A 9373-nucleotide genomic window follows, 5' to 3' on the forward strand; every position below is an offset into this window, starting at 1 on the left:
GGCAGCGGCGGCAGCGGCGGCTTCCAGCACTGGGGCGGCATGCCCTGCCCGTGCAACATGTGTCAGGTGCCGCCGCCGCACCACCACGTGTCGGCCATGGGCGCGGGCAGCCTGCCGCGCCTCACCTCCGACGCCAAGTGAGCCGGCCGCGCCGCGCGTTCTGGCGAGCAGGCTGGCCCGGTGGCCGCGAGGAAGCGAGGACTGCCCGGCGCTGGGCTCAGGAGTTCTGTAAAGAGGAGGGCTGCGGGTCCGCGGGGTGTGGGTGTGGGTTGATGGGGACTCCAGCCCCAGGAGCTGAGTCGCGGGAACGCACAGAGCAATGGGGAGTGAGAGGCGCACCCTCTCCAGGACCTTGTGAGCCCCCCGGCTTTGCACCGCGCTGGTCCGGTGGACACTGAAAAAGGCACCGTCATCTGCACCCTACCCTGGAATTCCTCTTGCCCGCCCCCAGGAAAAGAGTTGAAAACTTGCGGTTTCCCGAGAACAGGACTTGCCTCCCGGACTCGGGCAGCGCTTCGTGGAGGGTGGCGGGTGGGGGGACACGTTAGGACTTCCTCTCCTTCCTCCCTTCTAGGCGGGTGAGAGACTCCTGGCCCTGCAGAAGCGACCTCTGGCCGTGGAAGGTCATCGCTGGCCAGGGGCCAGGGGCGATGAGTTATTTGCAAGTTGGCGTTGGTAGTACCTAAAGCACTTACGGTCGTGTGGGATTTCCAGATCTCTGTATCTGGGTACACCCGCACCACCTCAGAACTCTGGCGGCACCTCCCGGCCTCTCCTGTTGATTGGGGGGTTTGTTGTTTTCCAATAAACCTGTGGATGTTTCTTTTTCAACAGTATGAGCAAGCTTTATGGCCGCTCAGAATAGAACCACTTGTGGAATGGAATAATCGAAAACTGCCGATACGGAGGCGGAAGCGGGTGTTTTTAGGTATTATTTTAATATAGAAACTACCTTTTCCCTTCTTCCCGTCAGGAGCACAAAGTTGATCTTTTTCTTACTCGTTTGGAAGCGGTCATTTCGTTATTTGACAGAACTAGAAGGAAGTTGATGTGAACATAGTTCGAGGGTTCTGTTGGCTTTTTAATAATCCTTGCTGGATGTGTAAATATCATATCAAGGATGAGGTAAGTGTGCGGTGCTGAGCCGTTTGCTCACGTGACGACTGCCAGCCCCATCGGAGTGTGAGCTGGGTTTCTCTCGGGTTTCTTTTTGCCACAATTAACACAAATGGCAAATTCTTCCGCCTGCTCCCCGCGTCTTTGCAAGCCGCCAAGCGCTGAGTGCGCTGCAGTCGGCTTCACGGCTTCGGCTGCGGAACATCCCTCCTCGGATTGCGCTATCCCTCGCAGAGAGTGTATCATCTGTTTTATTTTTGTAAAAAAAAGAAAAGTGCTAAATAATATTTATTACTTGTTTGGTTGCAAAAAAGGAAATAAATGATCAAGTGTTGAGATTTTAAATAAAATGTAAAGGAAGTTGAGCATTTTTTTCATCCGCGTGAGTGGATGGTGAAGGATGCGATTCCTGGGGGCAGGATTTGAGGATCATTTTTATGGTTTTGCCCAGGAGAAAGCGTAAGGGGGTTATTTATCCGTCCGCTCCACCTTTCTTCCCCATTCTCTTCAGACCGCTCTCTAAGCACTTCTGCCGGTGGGTGTTTTATCAGTTTGCTCCTCCTTGCTTTTATTTTTCAGCATCTGGTTGGAAACTTGCTTTCCTTTAGTGAAGACTGAACTCTGATCGAAGGTTGAAAACATCCTTTCTGGAATGTTGCTAGTTGGCTCTTCGGTTGGGGGTCTGGGTGCTGGGAATCCTCTTGGCCTGGATTGGGTCTCCCCTCTGCTTACTTCGGGGTGGACTTGCTTCGCTTTTGCTAGGAGCCAGACGCTGGGGCCTTGAGTGCCATAGAGATGCTACACTGGGTGCAAAGGGTTGCGGGAATATTTGATGAGGGACCCAGGAACTCTTCTATCGTTTCTCTGGGCTTTCTACAAACTCCTCCCAGCATCCACCCTCCCATGAACTGCGAAGTGCCAGGTACTGGGGACCCTTGGGAAGTCGTGAATTCTCCAATGTAGATGCAACACTTTGGCCTTTCCTGGGCCCTCGGTCTCCTGGCAGCCCCTGGATCCCTCACCACCCAGAACTGCAATGCAAATTCAGGATACGGGTCTTAAGGAAGATTCTGAGTAGAAGGAACAAAAAGCTTCAGGTGTCCCAATCAAGGGCAAGGACTGCTGCTGCTACAGGCTCTCAGCCCAAGAGCTGGCCCAAGAACGCACCCCCTGAAAGGGCAGCCTGGCATGGCTCTGTAGACTGGTTTCCTGGTCCTGCCATGTACATCTCTAGCAGCCACCAGCAGAAGATTCTGGAACTTCGGATGAAGTTCTCATATTGAAACCCCATTTACAGAGTCCAGGCCCTGAGCCCACATAAAGTGTCTCTAGCACAGGCCTGAGGGTATCAGTGCCCTACCTCAGGGACTGCACTGCCCATAACTTCAGTCACCCAGAGATCGGATGCTGTTGCCCAAGCTTTACACCGAGGCTTCACTTTTCACCAAAGGCTAGGAAGGATTTGGAAAGGCAGAGCAGCTGGCAGCGCAGGGGAGAGTGGAGGAGCCCAGAGACGCAGAGGCAGATGGAACGCAAGAAAGGACAGGATGGGGCCCAGTTGTGTTTATTCCAAAATCCCATTTGAAACGTAGGTAACTTGCGCAGAGTTCAAAACCAGGTCCAGCTCCAGCTGCAGACACTGTACAGAAGAGTGTGGGGAGGCTGGAAATCCTACCAGTGGAACTAAGAACTCCCGGGTGGGGATGGGGGCATGGCTGCTGCGGTGGCTTCATCTCCACAACAAGGCACGGCTTGTGCCTGAGCAGACTCGGGTGTGCAGGGCATGCGCAGAGCATAGGACAGTTGTTGAAAGGAAATGCATCAGTTCTTCCCCTGCATGTGCGAAGTTTCCAGCAAGTTTGCAGCCACCAGCCAAGCTCAACCACAGCCAAAGGAGGGATTGTGTCCAGACTCCCCACCACCACCCCAGCAATCTGCTTAAACTGTGCGCAGCCCAGCCGGCCTGGCTCCACTATGAGACCCGGGTACCCCGGGCACCACGGACATGCACTGTGCACTGCAGGGCAGATGGTTCCTTCTGCAGGGTGCCTTTGATCTGTGAGGACGGGGATGGAGAACTCAGGCCAGCAGCTTCACTTCCATGAGCGGTGAAAGAAGATTTCAAAATTACCTTGACTTGGGTGGGCCATTAGTTGGGGGCAAGCTCCCCCACTAAAAGAAGGGGAGGGAAAGGGAGGCAGGAAGGAAACTGTCAGCAGCAAGGTGCTTTCTGCCTGGCACTGACAGTTAATGTTTGTTCCCCAGGAAGCACTAGTTAGGAGATTTTTTTCCAGTGCTGAGTTCCACTTCCTGTGCAGGCCCAGGACTCTGCTCGCTCCTGCCTCTGTCCTCGCTACTCTCTCAGAGGAGCAAGAGTCTCAGGAAAAGTGATTCCCCTGGACTTAGTGTGGGAGGACTCCCTACAGGGTTGGGTACCTCTGATGCCCGCAGAACTGAAATTCTCCATCCCAGGGACAGGAAGCAGAGGGGTGAAACAAACCTGAGACGCAGAGGTGCCTAGCCAGGCCCTGGACTGTGAGGTGGCTGCAGGATGAAGCCAGGCCAAGGACACCTGCGGTGATCTGGGGCTCCTGCAGCCACCCATGCAGGACCAGCCCTTCTCTGTCCCAGACTGGAACTAGTGCAGAGTTCACAGGCACATACTAAAGTCTTCGTATGTTCTCACTGATAAACCTCCCCAGCGGTACTGGAGAACCATTCCTGTTAGAGCAGAATCCACCCAGTGGACTGAACTCCCTCTGCTAGGAAACACCTGGATGCTGCCTGGAATACCCCAAGGCTGAGACCCCCCCATGCAGCCATCTCTCACCTTAACTCCCCATTACTGCCCATCTTGTGCCAAGTCTCCCTCTGCCATGCAGTACAAGTAGGGGCCTGGGGTCTTCAACAAAGGTGCTACACGAAGAGTTTCAAGACACCTCAGAGGCGACACACATCCCCCACCCCACCCCCATGCCCCACCCCCAGCTCTGCAGACCTGTGAGGATACCAGAATCAGGCCTGGCTGTTCACAGAGGAAGAGCTCATGCCCACGCTCTCTGGGGACGGGGACCCTGAGCAGCAGGAGTTAGCAAGGCCACAGTTTAGAAGCTACCAGTAGCCTGTCAGAGTGGGGGGGCTATGCTAGGCATGGAGATCACTGAACCAATACGCGCGTGCGCATGCACACACACACACACACACTTCCCATTTCTCACCTAGTGGCTGAGTTATTGCTACATGGTTGCAGGGTTATGGGGGAGGAGTGTAGTAAGAAGCAAATGCAGCAGAGCTGGGAGGAGGGACCCCCACCACCCCAGTTCTGGATCTCAGTGAGGAGCCTCGGGGAGGAATCGGCCAACATTTACTGAAGGTTAGTGAGTGTGAGGCACGGCACCAAGTTAGATGTCAACTCATTGAATTCTCACAGCAACTTTTTAGGTGTTACTATGATCCCATTCTACAGGTGAAGAAACTGAGGTACAAAGATGGCTCAGGAGCAGGGCCAGAAAATGGAGGCAACAAGGTTGTGGTGCAGGAGTCGGCTCCAGAGCCCATATCCAATAGGTCAGCCCACGCCTAGGCCCCCACTGGGACCCCAGCAGCCTCTACACTGGCTTAGCTGCCCACTGGGGAATTCTCGCATCTGGCGCTGCTGCCTCCACCCCACAACCCCGCCAGCTTTCAGGGACGCTGTCAGCGCTCCCCCTCGGTGCCTGGACCCCATCTGTCCCCACGCCCCCATCTGGGTGGCAGCCGGTGCCCACAGGCTTTGGCAATTAGCGGGCTCGCACGGAGCTCTGCGCGGGTGGAGGAAAGGCGCGAGCAGGTGAGCCGCGGCGGCGCTCGTTAGGGACCCTCTCTACCGCCCGGACAGCTGCGATCCCTCCACCGCCAGACTCTCCTAATCGCACCTCCCAGCCTGCGGTGCATTCCGCATCTCAGGAGTCCTTCGGAAGGCGTCCAAATTGAACCTCCTGCAGCAACCGGATGGATATCTGCGCCACCCGGACCTGCACCGTGCGCGAAGCGAGGACTCCAGCGCGAGCTCCTGGGCGCCGCTTTACAATGCGTCGAGGCCCCCGCAAATGAGCCAGCAGATTCAATGTGCCCACGGACTTTCGACCACCAGGTCCCTAAATCCTCCCTTCGTCCACCAGGACCACCAGGTAGGGATATGGGTTTGGAGGCCCTGTCTTTATTGGGTTCCCTAAGCTGCCACTTCACGAGCTCTGGGGGAAGCTGCTTGGGAGACGCCTCTGAAGTGTGCGCAGGTGTCCTTTTGGTCCCTTGCTTCCTGGGTTTCGCAGGGTGAAGCCAAGGGGGCTATGGAGGGGAGACCCTGACTCCGTAGTAGTTTGGCCAGCAAAGACCCAGGTGGCAGGATGGAGCTGGTGTCTTGGACCAAAGGGCTCCTTTGGCAAGACTGGAAGGCTGTGTGGCTTTGGGTCCACGGGTTGGGAGGAGGGTACAGCCTTGCAATCGAACCTGCAGAGCTTTTACATCCCTTCCGGGGCCAAATAGCTGCCTTCAGGAGAACAGAGGCCCAGACTCTGAGGGGGACATGAACTCCTGTCCACCCACCCTAGTCCATGCGCAGGATCCTGCACCACGCTCACAGGCCCAAATTTGCACTCTCAGCCCACCCACACTCAGCTTGCAGAAGTCCATGGCTGTGGGCAGCTGGGATCACCCTAAGAGCTGGGAATGTGTTCCATTTCTAACCTTGCAGTCATCCCAGACCAGCTGGGCTCAGAGCGCTCCTCTTAGTGGCCAAAGACACAGGGAAGCTGTCATAAGCAAGCCTTCCACTTTCACCCTCAAGTCTCCCTGGCAGCAGACTCTTGTCTGGGAAACAGGGCTGGAATGGCCTTTCCAAAGCTTTGTGATGTTAGATCTAAGCCTCAGTTTTCTCTACTGTACAATGGAGTCAGTTAGGTGATCTCCAGTGCACCCTGGGTAAATCAGACTCTGCCTAGAATATCAGGGCCACCTGGTCTACCTGGGGACAGAAGTCCTGGGAGCCACTAGCCGGCAGGAGGGCACAATGCATGAGAATAGTGCTGGGTATAACCTTTGTACACTACTGGAACCCAGCAGCCTCCCTTGAAGCATTTATAGACGGATCTAAGAAGGAGTTTTCTCGGGTTGTAAGAATTCCCCAGAGTAGAAACCGGCCTGGATACCTTGTGTTTAGATAGGTACAGTACCTGCTCGATACAAGGGCTCAGAACAGTGAGTGAGTGAATGAATGAAGGAATGGATGATGCAGTGAGAAGCAATGGATGGCTGGGGTAGAGGGGCAGCTGGGAGAGTATGGGGAGCAAGACAGGAACCTGAAGTCCCCAGAATCCTGTATGAATGGCAAACGTTGAGACCATGAGGCCATTAGCAGTCTTGTAGCTCAATTTGGACTTGGTCTCTACAGGACAAGACCTCCTCGAGCCTCTTGGTCCTTGGTTCTTGAGCAACTCTTCTTATGTAAATAGACTCATTTATAATAGTGCATAATAGCCGTGTTGCTGTACGGAGTAAAGGAAATCTCCCAAGAGCCACTTTCTACCTGGTCTTAACTACAAATGGATGTAATCAAGAGGCACTTTTTTCCCTCTGATTTTTCAATGCTTGGGATGGGATTCAGGGCCTTGCACTTGCTAGGCAACTGGTCTACCACTGAACCACATCTTAAGAAGGGACATTAAACTTGATCATAAAGATCAAGGGAGGGTGGAGAGTGAACAAACCGATATCCAGATCCCTATGCTTTATTTTCTCAACCTTTTATTCAATATATATTTAACATATCAGGAGCTGTAGAGAAGAACCCTTGGTGACAAATATACTATGCTTATTCTGAGGTCACCAACCACTGTGTTACCCTTGCCTTGCTTTGAGCAGATTAGGAACCTACAGAGAAACAGACTTAAGAAACATGCTCTTTCTTAGCATTTAAAAGCTTTGAGACCTGCCATGAATGCAAGGGGGATATAAAATGGTCTTTTCTGCTTCAAGTTGAACTTGAGAGGGGACTTTAGTGTAGGACAGGCACCATTATCTCAAGGGATTGCATTTCCTTTTGGACTGTAGAAGCCAATTTCTCAAGTAAATCGAGACACTGAGATCCTAACTTCATCTCCTTCCTTTTCAGTGTTTCAAACTGACCCTGGTATTTCCATTGGTTTTCTCTATCAACCCTTTCTCTATACCTTTTAAGTTTGTTATTTATTATTTATCTTCTTCACTAAATAATAAACTCCATAAGACAGTCCATCCTGATAACTGATGGATGTAAATCAGAGCCCAGCAAATACTAGGTGCTCAATAAACATTCACTGAGTGACTGAAGGGATGGAATGAATGTACGTAGATGAATTTTGCTACTGGGCTACACTAGAACAAACACAAAGTATCACTGGGACAACTATATGAGAAAATACAAACAAAATCAGAACTTGTATTGGTCCTGAGGCAAGGAGCAAATAAGGGATTTTCTGAAATAATCAGTATCAACAAATCTACCAAAGCTAAGTGTATAATATTCTCCACTGTGAACAAAATCTGTTTCCTTACATCCTCTGGGTAGACTTTGAGCACAATAAGGATATAGACCTGAAGACATAAGACTGCTTTTAAAATTAAGTGACTCAGCCTGGCAGAGTGGTACACACCTGTAATCTCTGCTACTTGGAAGACTGAGGCAGGAAGGACAAGCTTGAGGCCAATCTGGGCCATTTAGTGAGATTTTGTTCCAAACTAAAGAATAAAAATGGCTGAGGAGGTAGCTCAGTACCCCCAGTACCTCCTCAGTACCCCCAGTACCACAGAACATAAAAATAAAAGATAAGTGGATTCATAGTTGGACAATTTGCCCTAATCCTTCAGGAGGCAAACTCCTTGCATTAAAAAAAAAAAAAAAAAAAAATACAAGTATTCAGTTGGACGACGCTTTCTGATGAGGGGCATATCTGAAAGCAAAAACAGGTCTCTTGGCAAATTAGTGGCTCCCAGAAACCATCCATGTCAATGCCACAAACAGAATGACAACACTATGGGCAGGGGGGAGGGATGGCCACAACTGTCCAATTCAGACAGCCAGTGCAAACCTTAACGTTAAGTATGAAAAAAAAAAAGAATTCTCAGTGGTTGTATTTGTCCCAAATGCAAAACTGGCCCTTTGTTGAGTCGGCTGCACGAACAGAGCCAGAACAATGTTGAGGCTGCTGGCGGGCCATGTGCTAATGTGCTCATGCATTACAGGCCGCAACAGATGGCTGTGACAACACCCGGGCCTGCCCCGCCTGGGTCAGGACGCAGAGCCTGAAGCCTGCGTTCAGCGCTGTCCTGTTATCCAAAAACTACTTCTCGTTGGAGAGATGACGGTTTTCCTTAGGGGAAGGAACATGCCCATTTTCTCCAGTTTGAGGGCAAAGGTGCCAAGGAATAATGATCAGGGCTTTGCTGGCTGTTAGCCTAAATCATGTTGCAGAATTGAAAAGTGTTTACACACTATTGAAAGTCAGAAAAAAGAAAATGTGTGTTAGACTGCTCTGGCGTGTCAGTTCATGGGCATCACTAGCATGTTTAATCTCCTCCCATGACCCGGATGTGGCAGAATGAGTGTATTCTAATTTCTCTTTCCTTTCTCCTGAGGGGTCTGTCTTCTCCTTTGCATAATGAGTGTGAATCAGGGTGGAGGGAAATTAACCCCACCCAACTCCAGCCAAAACCAAAACCACAAGCAAAACCACCAGGCTTCCTTGTAGCTACAAAGTGAGGTCTAAGAGACCTCAAATAGAAAAGTCTCCCCGCAAATGAAAAGAATGCCAGCCCTGGCTGTCACCTTTGCTCTTCCCTACCTGGAAGCAAAGGCGCAGGCTGTGTACCCGGGCCAGGAGCCCAGTCAAAGGTTCCAATGTTCTGGGAAGAGGCTCGTTCTGGAAGGGAACCCCCATTGTTCTGGGGGTCAGTGACCATCTTTACTCCTGGGTTCTACCCGCAGAGCCAGCTGTGGTTCTACCCACAGCTGCCCTCTTCTCCAGCTCATCTCCCCAGAGCTAGGTGCTGAGACACACTTAAAAGAAGGTCCCTGGGCGCCACAGAGATGTCACCCCAGATCCATGCAGAAGCAAAGAAGCAGCACAGGCCCAAGGAGACCAGGAAGACCACGGACCGCTGCACACTGCTCTCCAGTCTAGACACGGGCACACTGCTGGCCAGGTAGCCTTCACAGTGCTCTGGGTTTAGTGGTGCACATGAG

The 9373-nt window shown here is 52.0% G+C and overlaps 1 protein-coding gene across 1 annotated transcript in view; it reads left to right on the top strand.

Annotated features, from left to right (window-relative positions):
* Window positions 1-1427, top strand: part of Olig2 (oligodendrocyte lineage transcription factor 2) — a 3322-nt gene extending 1895 nt beyond the window's left edge. Inside the window, exon 3 of the mRNA XM_005375974.2 lies at window positions 6-1427. Within this exon, the coding sequence (XP_005376031.2) occupies window positions 6-141 (136 nt within the window). The 3' untranslated portion in view covers window positions 142-1427. The remainder of the gene's footprint in view (window positions 1-5) is intronic.
* Window positions 1428-9373: the final 7946 nt, after the last annotated feature.

The sequence above is a fragment of the Chinchilla lanigera genome, unplaced genomic scaffold (genome assembly GCF_000276665.1).
Source record: "Chinchilla lanigera isolate Chin_1 unplaced genomic scaffold, ChiLan1.0 scaffold00006, whole genome shotgun sequence".
Taxonomy (NCBI): Eukaryota; Metazoa; Chordata; class Mammalia; order Rodentia; family Chinchillidae; genus Chinchilla; species Chinchilla lanigera.